Genomic DNA, 18703 nt, shown 5'->3' on the forward strand with positions numbered 1-18703 from the left:
CCATACATTTCCCAAAGCAAATATTTCCATAAATACTAGCAAAACAGGAATTGCTGATGAAATTCCTCATGAATGAACAACTATCACGGACATGAGAAAACTTCATAAATTCTTTAAAAACTAATGCACACTATTTTTTAATAATCTAGTCATGTTTCCTATTGACATTACTTTTTAATTTCAGAGCTGACCTCTCATTTATCTGATGATCTTCAAACTGGCAGTGATTCCTAAGCCCTACAGCTTTGGGTTTATATATAGCTCAAGTAATTACCTTTTTAAATACAGCAATTCTTTTAAGTTTTTATTTAAATTCCAGTTAGTTAACATACAGTGTAAGATTAGTGTCAGGTGTACAATATCGTGATTCAACACTTCCCTACATCACCAGGTGCCCATCACAGGTGCCCTCCTGGATCCCCATCACCTATTTAACCCACAGTCCCATCCACCTCCCCTCTTGTAACTATCAGTTTGTTCTTTATAGTTAAGACTGTTTCTTAGCTTGCCCCCACCCTGGTTTCCCCCTTTGCTCATCTGTTTTATTTCTCAAATTTCACATATGAATGGTATTTGTCTTTCTCTTCCTTATTCGGCTGACCATAAGACTCTCTAGCTTCATCCACATCACTGTAAATGGCAGGAATTCATTTTTTTTAATGGCTGAATCATATTCCACTGTATAAAGATACCACTTCTTCTTTATCCATTCATCAGTCAATGGACACTCGGGCTGTTTTATAATTTGGCTATTACACATAATGCTGCTATAAACATGGGGGTGCACGTATCCCTTCGAATTTGTGTGTGTGTGTTTTAATATTTTATTTATTTATTTGAGAGAGAGAGAGAGAGAGAGTGAATGAGAGAGAGAGCAAAGCCGGGGGAGAGGCAGAGGGAGAAGCAGGCTCCCTGACGAGCAGGGAAGATCCTGGTATCATGACAAGAGCCAAAAGCAGACACTTAACTGAGCCATTCAGGCTCCTGAATTAGTATTTATAATGCCATAGTTCTTAAGCCTGTGTATCATAATCATCACCTGGGGAGCTGTTTAAAAATTTAGAGATGCCTGAGTGCCTTGCCCACGCGTTTGACTGCAGAGGACAGGAGAAGGTGGGGCCCAGGAATCTTTGTTCTCTTTGGAAGGTCCACAGGTGATTTTCATGACAGCAGGCCCAGTTCCAGTTTTGTGCCTCCTGAAACTTACACAACCTGAGGTGCTCTCTTTAAGAGAAGAAGAGAAGAAGAAAAAAAAAAACCGCTATGTCTCTCAAGCCCTTGGAAAAGTCCTGTGCATGAGCTTCATGGTTTACCACTGCTGATGCTAATCATGCTTGCAAACTACCACATAATGAATCACTATCACAATACATGACTGAACCTGTCAAGTCTCACAGTAAGTGTAGTAAATAAGTCTTGATGCTCTCTTAAAGCAGAGACCATAAGCCCAAAATGCCTACAAGCTTCAGGAGATAACAAACGAACAGCAGGCAAAGTAGGAGATAACACAAGAGGGCTGCTGACTGGAGCTCCAGAGGGGCCAGCTGCTGTTTGGCATCAGGGCCCACTCAGTGTTGCACTCTCGGATTTTTAACGGAAGACTGAAATCTGGGTTTTTATAGGAAATCTCTCAAATTTTAAAAGTTAGCTCAAGTTTTAAATAAAACATTGGCTAACCTAAATAAACATGAGTGAAAGATATAACCTCTGCTTTACAAAATAAAAGGGAAAAGACAACTCCTATCTAAAAATAAAAGGAGGGGGCGCCTGGGTGGCTTAGTGGGTTAAATGCTCTGCCTTCTGCTCAGGTCATGATCCCAGGGATGGAGCCCAGCATAGCATGGGGCTCTCTGCTCAGCAGGGAGCCTGCTTCCCCCACCCTCTCTCTCTCTGCCTGCCTCTCTGCCTACTTGTGATCTCTGTCAAATAAATAAATAAAATCTTTTTCAAAATAAAATAATAAAATAAAAATAAAAGGAAACTTAAGACTGGACAGTTGATTTAAGGAAGATGCAGGGAGATGCTGCTAAAGGCATACTTGGATCCATCTCAAGGATCTAAATTTACTCTAAAACATCCTAACAGCACTCAACGAGTTCCTTAAGTCAAGAAAAGACTCTTTCTCTAATATAATACACAGAGAGAGGAATATCCTTAAAAATGAATCGCTAAAAATTAATCCTTAATGGCTCCTAAGTGCATGAAAAAAGTCTGACCTCGACGACATTTGGTGCCTTATGTTTAGCAAGGTAAAAGCGCTTTCCTAAATGACTGTGTTGTACAACTGAAAGTAATGTAACATTACGTGCCAACTACAGTTAAAAAAACAAACAAGCCTCTCTTTTCCAGTTGAGATGTACTGTTCGAAAGTTGATCATACCATACTCTCAGAAAGAGTCAAATCCTGTTCAGCTTTTCAACAGGTGCTTTAAAAAAATACAATGAACACTGGTTCAAAAAAAGTGGATCTCCTAGGCAAAACTAAAATACTGTACTGAGTAGAAGGCAGGAATAAGCTTTTCAGCACACGCTGCTCATTGATTTTTGCAATACTCCTTAGCTATCTCAGTCTAAGAGATGCCAGGCAGTTCTGAGGAGACAGCTGAGGCTATCAGTGCTATGTGCACATGTGTGGACCAAACAGGGAAAAGATGGAAGCGCTAGACTATCATCACCCAAAACCCCAGCCAAAGAGAAAGTTCACAGTCCCTTCCTGGCCCACTTCACCTAGCCAAAACAGATTACTAAAAACTACTGCCTACCAAGCAGGGTCTGCAAAATAGCTGAAAAAACAGAGGACATCTGGATATCTGGCCAATTTAATAAGGGCCAAGGATTGGCAAGCTAATCCAACATATTCTTGTGTATCATAGTGTAAAATCACTTTTCTGCTTCCCATCATGGGCTGGAAGGAGGTTGGAAGTGGAAACTAAATAAAATGTGCCAAAGACAGAGGATTTACCAAAGGACTTGGCATAAAATTATAAACCAACTTGTATCTGTGAAGAAGACAAGAAAATAATAGAACAGAAGACCCTAGAATTAGTGGATTTGTCATTTGTTACTTTGTATATCTGTGGTTTTCTACACCAACCCATATAATGTACCTGTATATAAAATACACATAAAACCCTTAAAACTCAAACATAAAACGACAAACCAACGAAAAACTAGGCAAAGGATCTGAATAGACATTTCCCCAAGGAAGATATAAATAAGTCAATAAGCATATGAAAAGATGATCAACATCATTAATCATTAACGAAATGCAAAACAAAACACAATGAGATTCTTTACATCCTCTAAGAATGGTTATAATAAAAAAGGATAATAATAAGTGTTGACAAGAATGTGAAGAAATGAGAACTCTTATACATAGCTGATGGAAATATAAAATAATATAATCGCCGTGCAAAAAAATTTAGAAGTTCCTCAAAAGGTTTAACATAGAATCACCACATTATCCAACAATTCTATTTCTAAGTACATACCCAAGAGAAATGAAAGCATACATCCACATAAAAACCTATACCCACATGTTTATAAAACCGTTATTCCTACTGGCCAAAAAGTTCAAGCAACCCAAGTATCTATCAAACAATGAACAGATAAATAAAATGTAGTCTTATCATACAATAAAATATTATTCTGCAATTTCTTATTATGGAACAAAGTAGTGATACATGCATGGATGAAAACAACACAGTAAGTGAAAAAAACTAATCACAAAAGACCACATAATGATTTCAGTTATATGAAGCGATTAGAATAAGCTAGAGACAAAAAATAACTTATTGGTTGCGTACTGCAGTGGGGAGGGGATACAGAATGACTGCTAGTTCATGTAGTCTTTTCTTATTAGGATGATGAAAATATTCTAAATTAATTGGTGTGATATATGCACAACTCTGGAACAAACAAAAAACCACTTAACTTCACACGTTAAGCGGGTTACTTATGTGGTATTATATATATATCTCAATAAAGCTATTAAAAGGCAGTACCATTTCTGGGTATATATCCAAAGGAAATGAAATAAGTATCTCAAAGTGATATCTGCATCTCCATGCTCACTGCAGTATTTACAGTAGCCAAAACATGGAAAGAACTGAAGTGCTCATCAACAAATAAATGGATAAAGAAAATGTGGTATAATGTGGTATATATAATGAAAGGAAGGAGATCTGTCATTTGCAACAACATGGATGGACCTTAATGGCATTATGCTAAGTGAGACAGGACAAGCACATGATCTCACTTTTATGGAGAATCTAAAAAAGTCACCTCCTAGAAACAGAGTAGACAGGACTAAGGGGTGGGAAATGGGGAGATGTTGGTCAAAGGGTAAAACTTCCAGCTAAAAAATCAAGTAAATTGTGGAGATTTAAAGTACAATACAGTATTGCATACCTGAAATATGCTTAAAGAGTAGATCTTAAATGCAATCACCACCACCAAACAAACAAACAAACAAAAAAGAGAACGAAATAGTAGAACGAAATAGTAACTGTGAGATATACATATGCTAACTAAATGTGGTAATCACTTCACAATATATACATATATTAAGTCATCACACTGTAAATATTAAAGTTACACAGTGTTAATCTGACAATTAAATGTCATAAAGCTGGAGAAAAAAAGAATTCTTTGGGCTTCTGGGTTACCATGATAGACAAGGACACAAGTTTGCCTCTTCTCCTTTTTTTTTTTTTTTAAGATTTTATCTATTTATTTGACAGGGATCATAAGCAGGTAGAGAAGCAGGCAGGGGCGGGGGGGGGAAGCAGGCTCCCCGCTGAGCAGAGAGCCCGATGTGGGGCTCAATCCCAGGATCCTGAGATCATGACCTGAACTGAAGGCAGAGGCTTTAACCCACTGAGCTACCCAGGTGTCCCTCCTTTTCTAAATCCTATTAAAATAAAAGCAAATTTCAAAAGAAAATAATGTTAACGATGCTGAAAAAAAGAGGAATATTACTAAGCCAGAAATTTTAATGAGTTTATCCGACTGAAAGGGATGGATGGGGTTATAACTACAAAATAAAGCAGAAATCACAACCAAGACCCAATCCAGAAGGCTTCAGATATCCTAATGGTAATGCCTCAGAGAAGCTAAAAGCCCAGGGTTGACAGATGTCCATATAGGTATGGATAAGCAGAATGAGAATGGGAAGCAGAACAGATGTCACTGTGATTAACTGAAGAATTAACTACAGAACGGCTTCCTATGTTGGTCCCTCTCCCACCACCCTCCCTACCTAGAGGCTTGCTGGCATCAAAGACTTAGCCTGAATATAACAGGCAGCACACCCACCTACCCCTGTACCCGTCCACAAATCTCAATGCACCAAGATTCTTCTCAGCCCTTCTCTATACACAAGGAAGAGGCCTGTTGGGGATGCGTTCCACACACACAAAGAAGTTCTAGCTGTCATATTTGGGAACTCAGTCTTTTACTCATGCGTATGAATGGGGGGAAAAAAAAACAACTCCAACACACATTTAAGGAAAATGTGGCTTCCAAGAGAAGCTCCAAGATTGAATAAAATAGAACTGACCCTGGATGAAGTAGAAATTACAGAAACAGAAGGTAATCTTAGAAAAACAATTCTAATGAATTCTTTAGAGAGATTAGAAATAATAATGCATACATAAAAGAACAGATAAAATGAAAACTGAGTGATCAGAGATTGGGAAAGAGCTTTTGAAATTATAAAATAGAATTATCAAAGTGAAACTTCTATTAGAGAGAATGGAAGGTAATATTTTAAAACAGAAGGGAAAAATTAAGAGACATTGATAATAATCTGTATTTTTTTATTTTCTATAACTTATATTTGGTTCTTGTTCAAATATGTATGTCTAATTTCACATTTTCCTCTTTCATCATAATGGTGTCTCTTCCTTCTTTTATCTTTTAAACAACCAATTTTACAGGTACTTTGAATCTTGATTCCCTGTTTTTGTGAATATGGACTTCCCCTCCTTCCGTGCAAGTTCCTTCCTTTTTGCAATTTATACCATTTTAATGTGAGTTGATTAATGTTATGGATTACTGGTTTATTTATTAATATGAGAGTTTTCTGTGTCCTGAGCTATGAAACGATCCCTCAGTGGTTTTGCATTTACTTTGACAATAATTTGTGGGTTTTCGCTAGTCTGTGAAACTGAAAACTAAAGGATACCTCATTTAAAATAGAGTGGGGAGGCCAAAAGGGGAGCTCTCATGCCCTACTACTGTCAACTGCAGATGCCAACAGGAAGGGAGGTATTGTGCTTTCCCAACAGGAAGAAGCCTACTTTATGAGTTCCGCAGGAGAAAGGAAGAATTTCTCACTGGCCAGCAATAAACTCAACCAATAATACCATTACTCAACCAATGAGAAACTGTCCACCAACCTAAACTCTTTCTTCCAATGGACTTCTGTTCAAAGCAGCTCCTCCCATCTTCCTTTCTTTCTATAAAAGTACGGTTCCTTTCCTTTTATCTTTGGACTCCTACATTTTGCCATACTTTGCATGTCCCAAATTGCAATTCCTCTGTTGTTCCTGAATAAATGGATCAGTAAAGAATACAAGAGTAAGATTCTGTTAACTTCTAAGAGTTAATATAAGAAGTTGATCTTCTTAGCATCCCACAGGCCCTTTTACTTCCTCACACACTTCCATAACTCACTTGTGTTCTCCCTGTAAGTTGAGAACCAGAGTTTTACTCTTCTTCAAAGCCTTTCTCAATTATTTCTTCCTTCCTGATTTTGATAAAAGAGAGACCAACTAATAGTGGTTATCTGATACTGCCTTACAAACACTTCAAAAAACACACTTTCCTAAAATGAAGCCAACCTTCTGTTAAAGTATACTTTATCTGACTAGTTTAGAAAAGCCATGCTGGTCATCTATGTGAGGCAACCTAAAGAGGAAAAGTGTGGTAAGTGGAAGTCTGATCATCAGCCAAACACTAATTAATTAATACAGGCCTTATGGTTAGCTCCAGATGAGTCTCCTATGATACCTCTTTCCATCTCTCTGAAGTTCAATGCAACTCCATTTGTATTCCAACAGCTGACTGGAATGGAAGAGGAGAGCCTACCTCTGGTGACTCACAGCCTCATTAAGTCACAGCACAAGTGATGTCACACATAGCAAGAGCCTTTCAACAATCACCAACTACGGTTCTTGCCCTTGAGAAGTTCCTGAATGCTGCAGCTCCCAGAAAGCAGGCGAACAAAGAAACCCAGTGAAGTACAGTCATCGCTTTCCTTTCACTACACTGCAAGATGAACAGATAATGAGAATCTAGATCTTAATTCCAAGCCATCGTCCCACAATTCACATGTTCTCCTGTACCCCATCCAACACCCTAAGCCTTGTCAGTGATTCAAAAATCCCTGCAATAAGCTATAGTTTGCAAATAATCTTGACTTGTTTTCCCTAGAACCTCCCACCTACAACTCCTGTTAAGTCCCTGCTCAATGGCAAAGTCTACGTCTTTTCTCCCTGTAGCGGCGACACTTTCCTTGGGCCTAACTGGGGATCACAAACCAAGTGACTTTACCTGGTCTGAATATGTCATTACTAGGGTATCACCCCTCAGGTGATGGCATGTGAGTATTACTGGGGATGCATCCATTTCTCCAGCAGTATGTTTCTGGAGCACCTAGTTTAAGTCACTTATTTAATCACTTTTTTTTTTTAAAGAAAAAAAAAACCTTTGTGGGAAGAAGTATGTCTATCAAATTCAAATAAAACACTGTCCTATTCTCTTACTTTACCTTGCAGTATTCTGAATCCGGGCAGTGTTGTTATGACAGATGACTAGTCTATGTAAAGAAATTTCAACAGTGTTTTGAAATGGGAAAAAAAAAAAAGCCATAATTTTTTGTAAAGATATGAAAATATATGTAAATATATGAAAAGAAAAGAAAAAGAAATGAAAAAGGTATCTTACAACCCTCCTGTGGTAAGCAACAGCTTCTGCTGCTCTATTCCAAATTCAAGATCAATCCATCTTGATTTTCCACTTCCTTCTACACACCTGGATACTGTGCAAACTCTTTACCTTGCCTTAGAAGGCCCTCCATGATTTGGCCCCTTTTAAAATGATTATCTTGCTAAACTTATCTCTCTTCATATACTTTGTTAGCCAATCAGGCTAGTCTCCTTCCTGTCCTTCAAGCAATTTTTATTTTCTGCCACCATACCCTTGCTCATACCATTCCCTCCAATCTGAAATGCCCTCCCCGCAAATCCTCCTAATCAGAACACTAGTTGTTTCTTTACAAAAAAGTTCAACTTCTACCTCTCCATGAAGTCAGAGCTAGAAATGATTATTCTCTCCTCCTGGTCACTTACACATCTGTTTCTCCCTGACCAAAGAATAAGTTCCTAAAAGGAAGAACTCTATCTGTACTTCTTTGCTTCCTCACAGTGCCCAGTACAGGTGACTACACTACTAAGTGTTCTTTAAATGTATTTATTGAATAAATGCATGTATACTTTCATACCTGCAGAATATATCACCACTAGAAAAAAATAATACTAACCATCTTTACCAAGGCAAATAAAAACAGGTTTAAAATGTCATTACAATGTCATTCTGATTTGCCCCAGGTATACAGGTATACTCAAAACCCATACATAAGAAGAGCCAAACTCATCCACCAAGTCAGAGAACTATGAAGACTTTTGATATTATCTCTAATATCAAATTAGTGAAGCAAAAATCATTTTTTATCAAAGTCAAAAATAACAGCACAAAATCACAATGTGACATGCAAAGGTAAAGCTATGTCAAGAAGGAATTGTGTGTGTGCGTGTGTGTGTGTGTGTGTGTCTGTGTGTTTTAAGAAGGAGTTTTAACCCACTGAGCCAGCCAGGCGCCCCGAGAAGAAGGAGTTTTAAATAGTCTTGGATGAATCAGTATTCCCTGCCTGAGAAATAGTGAACAGATGATTAAGTGCCCCAAACCTCAAGCCCAGAATAGTTAGATATTTATGCTGAATGATAAACAGCAAATTGGGGCATTCTAATAAAAGCAGAATGATTTTTTTTTTTTAATAATCAAGCTGGTTTATACTTCCTTAAGAGTTTGCAGCTAATGAAATCTAATAAGTATTCATTATTAAGGTAAAAGAAATTCTTAAATGAATGCAAATGCACTACATTCTTGCTATCCCCCAATATTATGAGGTCTATCACATAATCCTATCCAACACAGAAGTCCAAAATGCAGTTATTATTTGATTTTTTTCAACTGGACAACAACTATTATTGGATCAGATTCCTTGTATACCCAAAACAAAAATCAATGTCAGACAGTGACAGAATTGAGGAAAGTCAAGACTGTACTTCAAAGGTCAGGAACATGGTGTTGACGATGATGATTACAGTAAATAATAACATCAGCAAACACTTTCATAGCACTTATTACATGCTACATGTGGCTCTTAGATCTTTATATAGGTCAATTTACTTAAAACCTTAAGAGAATTCTGAGACATATGTAACTATTTTATCTATAACCTATAGAATCTCATTTTACAGATGACAGCACTGAGGCACAGAGAGGTTAGCCTACTCAAGGTCACAAACTTCATAAGCTACAAGGCCAGAATTCAAACACAGGAAGTCTAGCTCCAGAGCCCAGATTCCTAAGCACAGGCAGGATCCCTTTCCTAGCTAACTCCCCAGACACATTAATATCCCTTTTATCATTACTGAGTGAGTTTCTCCACCCTCATCCCTACCTTCCCACCTCTTTGAAACCCGCTCACTTTAATTATTCTTTAAAACAAACTTTCTAAGAAATACTGGATGTGATTCTTGTAGCCTGTTCTGCGTACTTTCAAATCAGTTCTTGGTCTGAAGAATTTTCAGCTTCTGAGATAGCAAAGTTCAATAGCACTTCACATCTGTTACCTGCAGGAGGAGGATCAGGAAACACTTACTAGTATCTGGAGGTTTCTCTTCAGATCTGCCAAATAAGAACTCGTATTTGGCCTTGGCAACACTCTGGGAATGCGCTGATGCATTGTTAACCCAAACAAATGTCTCTGCCTGCAAAATTAAAACATAACAAAGACATCATTTAAAATATATCATAAAAATACATTATAAAGCAAACCAACCACGAGATAATGGTTAGGCAATAATGACATATCTACTTGACAGAATGATACAGTATGCCATTAAAAATGAAACATGAAAAAACATAACACAACAAAAAACAAAATACAAGATGATCACTGCAAGATTACAATTATATTGAAAAATAAATATACATCAATTGGGAATAAGATAAATATGAAAATTTTGCCTTGATGGGAGGGCAGAACTGTGGTACAATATCTTTTTTTTAATTAAAGTGTAAGTTTCAGGTATAAAACTTAGTGATATAAAATGTTCACCACAATAAATATAGTTACCACCTGCCATCATACAAAGTCATTCCAACAGTATTGACTACATTCCCTATACTGTAACTTTCAACCCCATGACATGTTATAACTGGAAGTTTGACCTCCAAATCCCCTTCCCCTATTTAGCCCATCCTCCTACCCCTCTAGCAACCACCAGTTTGCTCTCTACATTTATGTTCTCTGCACTTATCTCTATTTCTGAGTATTTTTATGTTTGTCTGTTCACGGATTTTGTTTTTTAGATTCTACATATAAGTGAAATCATATGGCATTTGCCTCTGTCTGACTTACTTCACTTAGCATAATATACTCTAGGTCCATTCACATCACGGTAAATGGCAAGCTTTCCGTCCTTTTTATGGCTGCGCATTATTCCATTGTACATATATACCACATCTTATTAATCCATTCATTTGTGGATGGGTACTTGGGTTGCTTCCGTATCTTGGCTATTAGAAATAAAACTGCAATAAACACATAGGTGCATATACCTTTTCAAATTTTTTCTGTTTTGTTTTGTTTTTAAAATTTTATTTATTTGACAGAGATCACAAGTAGACGGAGAGGCAGGCAAAAAGAGAGAGGAGGAAGCATGCTCCCCACTGAGCAGAGAGGCCGATGCGGGGTTCAATCCCAGGACCCTGGAAACATGACCCGAGCTGAAGGCAGAGGCTTTAACCCACTGAGCCACACAGGTGCCCCTCAAATTAACGTTTTTGTTTTCTTCTTCCAGAGCAGGGTTCCTGGATTACATAGTACTTCTATTTTTAGATTTTTGAGGTGCCTCCCTACTGTTTTCCATAGTCGCTGCCCCAATTTATGTTCCCACCAACAGTGCATGAGGTTTCCCTTTTCTTCACATCCTCACTAACACTGTTATTTCTTGTCTTTTTTATAATAGTCATTAGCCATTTTGTCTGTGGGAGGGGATGTCTCATTGTGATTTTATTTTACATTTCTCTGATGATGAGTGATGTTAAACATCTTTTCACATGTCTCTTGGCCATCTGTCTTCTTTTGGAGAAATGTCTATTCAGGTGCTTTTCCCAATTTTTAATCAATTATTTGGTTTTTCTTCTTTTGTCTTCTTTTAGGAGTTTTTTGGTTCCAGGTCATACATTTTGGCCTTCTATCCATTTTGAGTTTATTTTTGTGTATGGTGTAAGAAAGCGGTCTGGTTTCATTCTTTTGCATGTTGCTGTCCAGTCTTCCCAACACTGTTTACTAAAGAGATGGTCTTTTCCCCAGTGTATATTTTGCCTCCATCATAAATTTATTGACCATATACGTGTAGGTTTATTTTGGGACTATCTTTCCTGTGCAACTGATCTACGTGCCTATTTTTGTGCCAGGACCATACTGTTTTGAGTACTATAGCTCTGCAGTATATTCTGAAGTCTGGAATTGTGATACCTCCAACTTTGTGCTTCATTCTCAAAATCGTTTTGGACATTCAGGGTCCTTTATGGTTCCATATAAATTTTACGATTGTTTGTTCTAGTTCTGTGAAAAGTACTACTGGTATTTTGATAGGGACTGCACTGAATCTATAGACTGTTTGGGGTTAGTATGGACATTTTAACAATATCAATTCTTCTAGTCTGTAAGTGTGGTCTATCGTTCCACTTACTTGTGTCATCTTCAATTTCCTTCATCAACATCTTAAAAGTTTTCAGAGTACAAGTCTTTCACCACCTTGGTTAAATTTATTCCTAAGTATTTTATTCTTTTTCTGATGTTACTGAAAATGGGACTATCTTCCTAATTTCTATTTCTGCTAGTTCATTATTACTGTATAGAAACCCAACAGGATTTTGTATATTAATTTTGCATCCTTGCCACTTTACTGAATTCATTTATCAGTTCTAATAATTTTTAGTGGACTCTTTAGGCTTTCTCTATATAATACCACGTCATCTGCAAACACTGACAGTTCTACTTCTTCCTTACGAATCTGGATGTATTTTATTTATTTTTCTTAACTGACTGCTTCAGCTAAGACTTCCAGTTGAATAAAAGTGGAGAGAGTTGACATCCCTGTTTGTTCCTAGTCTCAGAGAAAAAACTTCTGATTTTTCACCATTGAGTATGGTATTAACGGTGGGTTGGCAGAATTTTTAAAATTAAATTTGTTACTTTTCTGCAATTAGAAAACTGTATTTTATTTTTAGATGCATTATTTTCCAAATGATTATCATTACCTCACACCTCAGAGCAAGAATATTTGTGCATAGGTTCTACTAAAATATACCAACAAAAAGTGGTCTTTCCCCAAAAGAGACCATACTTTTTATATAATCAGGAACACCATTCAGCCAAACAGGAGGCACAGAGTAGAAGTGATCCCGTTTGTACTAATCCCACTTATACTAACTGTCATCTCACTTATACTAATTGTCCTAAATTAAAGCATCTGTCCCAACACTCTTTGGAATTCCTTAAAGTCCCCTATTTGAAAGAAAAGCTACAAAGGTAATTGTGAAAGTGGTTCACATCATGATTCTGAATTCCTATAACCTTCTTCCTGGTTGCTTTAGGCAACTACCAAAAATCAGGAATGCCTCCCTTCTCTGGTCTAGGATTGATTAAAAATAAGTAACAAGGCAGAAACTGAAAAACACAGAGAAATCTGACCTAGTTCATTCAAGCAGCCATTTTTCTGCCACTTTACCCTGAATTCAAAAATCAGCCAGGATCCAGCCACTGACTGCCCCACTGTTTCCACCCTCTAACTGTGAGACATCTTTTCTCATATCTGCATAGCAGACTTGACCATTCACTTTAAAAGAGAGAAACACAAAAGGTTTTATCGGCAACCAGGCAACTACTTCAAAGAGGGAGATTTTATGATTTCTATTATATTCTTTGGAGCAGAGATGACTGACAGTAATAATGGGGTTATGACTGATTCCATCATCCTGCTGCAGAACAGTTCAATGGGCAGGCTTCTTTTTGCTCTTTAATACCAATATCAAAGAGCTAGCTAGTACAATTTTGAGATAACAATTTATTTCTTAAAATATCTCTACAATCACTTAATGTTCATTATGTGTAAAATTTATCTTTATGGTAAAGGTGCACACTCCTCTTGGAGTTACATGCTTGATAATCACAGGCTGTTAACCAACCTTTTCCCCAGCACAGAGGAAATATCAACATTTTGGTGTGTTTAGGGAGCTTCAGACTGGTAGAAAAGGAATGTGGTACCCTAATTTAGGTTGAGTGGTTAGGGAAGTCTCTCTGAGGAACTAATGTTTGCAAAGATGAGAAGGATGAGAAAGCCCCATCATCTAAGCAGAGGGAGAGTCAGACACAACAGCTAAAGCATGAAAGGAAAAGGCTACTCAAATGATTGAAAGGCCAGTGTGGCCACAGAATAGTGGGTAAATGGTAAACTAGAGAGACCGACCAGGAAAATAACACAGCAGAAGTAAAACTGTAGAGGAGACAGGGGCCAAACACACAAGGTGTTGTAGGTCAAGGAAAGGTTTAATGGGAAGCTAGTAAAGGGATTGAAATATATGGAAATTCACTAACTTTTTTTAAAGATCATTCATTTAAACTTTTTTAAAATAGCATATAATTATTATAAGAGAATGGATTTAAATTAATTAAGAGGAAGCAGACACCTGTTAGGGGTCCAGAGAATATGGAAAGTTAGAGTAGAACGATGGCAATAGAAATAGGCAGAAGTCAATGGATTTTAAACATTTTGTAGGGAGGATCTACATAAATTTTTTGATAAATTGGGTTTAAGGAATGAGAGACAGGGAGAAATCAGGGGTAATTATAATGAACAACATTTACTAACCACTCGGTTCCAGCAAATCATTGCTCTAACACAGCAGAGAGAAACTTATCATGCCTGACTCCATATTGCTTCTACTTCCCTTGGTACTGTGACTTATAGCTTGGAAACTCCTGCTCACCCCTGCACCTGCACATACAGCTAAGATTCGCAAAAACTGTATTCCATCCAAAATATAACTCACCCAGGGAAATAAGGAAGTATGTACAAAAATGACTCTGCTATGTTCAAGATTTACAGAATGGGATGACTAGATTCATACATCCAACGATCAACTGACCAAGGACAAAGAAGTTACACAACCTTCTTCAGATCTCTACAGATATCAGTCACCTTTTGACTCCAACCCTCTCCTACTTCCCCTCTTCCTAACATAAAAGAATCTCAAATCTCATGCCTAGGGAGATGGTCTTTGAATCAATAGTCAAGTCCACCATCAGTTTGCTGGCTTTCTGAATAAAATTGCTATCCTTGCCCCAGCATCATGCCCTTGACTTACTGCTCTATTGTGTGGCCAGCAGGACAAGCTTGGACTCAGTCACACTTATGCAATACACGGGATATCTCATATAACACTCAGAACAATCATGTGAGGTGGGCACTACTATCATCCCAGTCTCATATGTAGAGAAAGAAGCGATGAGCGGGTAAGTAACCTGTCCAGCGTTATAAAGCTAGAAAATTATGGATTCAAATCCTGAATCCAGATCCCATGGCCCAAAAAATGACTCCCAGAAATGTGGCCTAAGCAACTGGGTGCATGTATTGAGACAAAAGAGACTAGAGAAGGAACATTATCAACAGCTTGGATTTGGGCTTCCAGGTGACCTCTCAAGGTCTCAGTAAAACAAACAGAAAAGAAAATTCTAAAGTCAAAATCCATTACAATGATGCTTTAAAAAAAAAGAAAGAAAGAAAGAAAGATAGAAAAGCTGCAATCTATGAAGCACCAGTTTTAAGAAATTGCAGAAAGATAATTTTTTTGGCATAGTTTCTATTTGAAGTCTGAAAACTGTTCTCCAAAGGAACATTCCTCCTGAGCAAGGGTTCTTAACCTCAGTTCCAAAGGGGTCTGTCAGTAAAATTCTGGAAATCTGAAGTTAGATGGTGGAAAAAAAATCCATCTTTATTTTCACTTACCTTAAGCCTTTTTTCAAGTATGAATGTATGTGATGAAGTATTATTATCAGTAGCTGCAACTTTGTTTATAGAAATCACAACCATTTTCACAATACCTAACAGTTACTGCAGATATTCTAAAATATAATTATACTCTTACCTACTCTGAAATTATTGTAGTTACTAGGCCCACCACTAAATTTAATCATGAATAAAGAGGGGCGCCTGGGTGGCTCAGTCAATTAAGCTTCTGCCTTCAGCTCAGACTGTGATCTGAGAGTCCTGGGATCGAGTCCCACATCAGGCTCCCTGCTCTGTGGAGAGCCTCCTTCTCCCTCTGCTCCTCTGTCTCTCTCTCACCAATGAATAAATAAAATCCTTAAAAAAAAAAAAAAAAAAGAAAGAAAGAAAGAAAAGAATAGAATTGTATTGCCCTATCAAAAAGGTGTTTGATATTTTTTTAAACATATGTGTTAAACACAGTAACTGATTTTCCTGTGGCTCCATGTGTATTACTGTATATACTTAGAAAGCACTATTCTGACGAGAGATCCAGAGCATTACCCAACTGCCAAAGGGGCCCTGGCACAAAATGGTTACCAAAGGGGAGGTGGGCAGTGGGGTGGAGGAAATACATGATGGCGATTAAAGAGTATGCTGATCATGATGAAATAAAATAAAATAATTTAAAAAAGAAAACAAACAAAAAAGAAGAGACCCTGCTTAAGAACATTGTTCCTTAACATGCATCTCAGGACACATTAGTGACCTGAGCAAGAATTTTATGTTTATACAGACATACATATATATATTTAAAAGAATGAAACTGAAAATACCAGAGTATGATGTCTTACTATGCACTAAGATAAACATCGTTTTTATAAAACTCCTAAGTTACTTGTGTGCATGAGCACATGCGTGTGTGTGTGTGTGTGTGTGTGTGTGTGCCTGTGTGACAGAGAGATCACAATGTAAAATGTACTATTTTATGAACTATTGGAAATGCATTGTTCTGGAATGGCTCTCAAACTTCAGCATGAATTGGCATCATCTACAGGGTTTGTTAAGACTCGTACCTTGGATTCATTCACCCAGAGTGTCTGTTTTAGTAGGTCTGGATGTTTGATCTGAGAATTTGCATTTTCTAACAATGTTGCAGGTAATGTTAATGCTGGTGCTCTAGGGGCTGAATGTTGTGAACTGCCTAGATCAGTGTTTTTCATCCTACTTGTATGTATAAATCACATGGGAATCTTGTTCAAATAAAGAGTAGCAGGTCTAGGGTGGTGCCTGAGATGCCTGAAACTCTGAATTCCTAAGAGGTTCCCAGACGGATGATGACACGGGTTCACAAAGAGCATCTGTGCTAATGTTTAAAAGTAAAGCAGTGTTCAAATCATATTCGGACTACAGAGAAGAGAAACATTTTTTAAAGGGATGTTTTACCCAGGAATTAAATACACCAAAAGATTCCACTCTGATAAAGCACTCCATGCTATGATAATTATGAGGGGTCCTAAAACCTCTCATTCAGACCCGAATCAAATCATTAACATTCCTCCACCTTGCCTAATGAAATAAAATCCATTCTACCTACATTAACTATTCTAAACCTATACACACACACACACACACACACACACACACAGGTTACATATATACACATATATATCCTCCTCCCATGCCAAGTATTGTATCAGCACCTATCTGTCCAATAATTTTTGTAGGTCTTTGAAAAACAGTATTTGAAACAAGCAACTTGACCAAAGACCCATATAATTCAGTACTACTTTTGCCTTCTGTATTACTAATTGAACAAAATATATTTTTTTATTTTGTCAGAGTCATTTAAGAACGATAGATTGCATTAAGAAGTATTGGATATGAAGTAACATTAGCAAACGGACTGCCAGATGATCGCCACTTTAATCCTACCTGGAATTACCACCCAATCTCATTCTAACACTTAGGCTTTGGATGTTGGCTTCCATACTGAGAAAGAGTGTTATTCAAACTTATCTCTAAGGTCCCTTCAAATTCTGAAGCACAAAGATACTTCACAGTTCTGAATCATCTTCACAGATATTACATTAAGGAGGAAGAACACAACATTACAGTGACAGGATTATCAAAACTTGCCCCTGCATCTAAAGACGCAAGTCCACTATTACATGGACAGGACAAATAAAATCTCAATCTTACATTTTACATAGTTTTTCAAATTTGCAAGGAATTTGCACTGGCATTATCCAACTCTCAGCACGTTACTGACTATAATTACCAACCTCAGACATACAAGAAACACTACTGATGTAAAAATAATTGTTCTAATTGTCTAGCTGCAAAATATCAAGAGAAGAAAGCAGATAGTGGTAAGCAAATTTTCCAAGTAAAAGTAATTTGATTTGGGAGGGGAAGGATGGGGCCAGAGGATGGGAAGGGTTGAACAGGGACTGAGAGTAGAGTTTGTGGCTGGTGGTGTATGCTCATCATTTCCATTTCAGTGTGGTGTCCAGAGGATGTGAGAGCCTCCTCATCAGTCAGAGCTGAGTATTACCAAATGCTTTAAGCCAGAGATGATTAAATGCTAAATAAAAGGCCATAAAGACAGTATTTCAGAACTCATTAAGAACAAATACTTGGTTCCAACATTCACACTTTACATTTGTACCTGTTGAGTCCCATCCACTCCCACAGCCCCGCAGAAGGCAGGCCTGTGGAAGCAGAACACTGAGGATGCCCTCTCAAGAGCAGGCAGGCCTTAGTATTAATGTTGCAAAAGGTGACAGTTACATGGCTGTTACAGGCTGAACTATGTCCTCCAAAATTCCTATGCTCAAGTCCTAACCCCAGTACCTGAGATGGGATTGTACCTGGAGACAGTCTTTAAAGAAGTAATTAAGTTAAAATAAGGTCATTTGGGTGGACTCTAATTAAGTATGACTAGTATCCTTATAAGAAGACATAAGGACAGACACACACAGGAGGAAAACCATGTGAAGACACAAGGAGAGGTCAGCCATCTACAAGCCAAGGAAAGAGGCTTTCCAAAGAAGCCAACCCTGCTGACACCTTAATCTCAGAATTCTAGACTCCACATCTGTGATAAAATAATTTTGTCTCTGGCTGTCTAAACCACCTACCTGAGGTACCTTATATAGCAGCCTAGACAACTATTACATTACGGAAGGCAACAACAGCTAAGAGCAAAAAGGAAGTTATTTAGGATGACAAGTACTTTATGTCCTGTTAAAAGAGAACAGAACCGATGGAAGCCACACCATACAGTACTCAAACAAGAAGATTAGTAAAAAAGAATGGTTATCAAAAAGTTAGATCCTCAGCTCCCTACCTCT

At 37.6% G+C, this 18703-nt stretch overlaps 1 protein-coding gene across 6 annotated transcripts in view; it reads right to left on the reverse strand.

Moving 5' to 3' along the window:
- The window catches only part of PSD3 (pleckstrin and Sec7 domain containing 3), a 733176-nt gene that overhangs the window by 459700 nt on the left and 254773 nt on the right, over positions 1-18703 (reverse strand). For 5 of the 6 annotated variants that reach the window (XM_082715136.1, XM_082715148.1, XM_082715146.1 and 2 more), the window contains one exon: positions 9950-10058. In XM_082715136.1, coding sequence (XP_082571262.1) covers positions 9950-10058 — 109 coding nt within the window. Of the gene's footprint in view, positions 1-9949; positions 10059-10711; positions 10865-18703 lie in introns of those variants that run through there. The other variant, XM_082715143.1, reaches the window with a different exon arrangement.

Source organism: Mustela nivalis (genome assembly GCF_964662115.1).
Source record: "Mustela nivalis genome assembly, chromosome: 20".
Taxonomy (NCBI): domain Eukaryota; kingdom Metazoa; phylum Chordata; class Mammalia; order Carnivora; family Mustelidae; genus Mustela; species Mustela nivalis.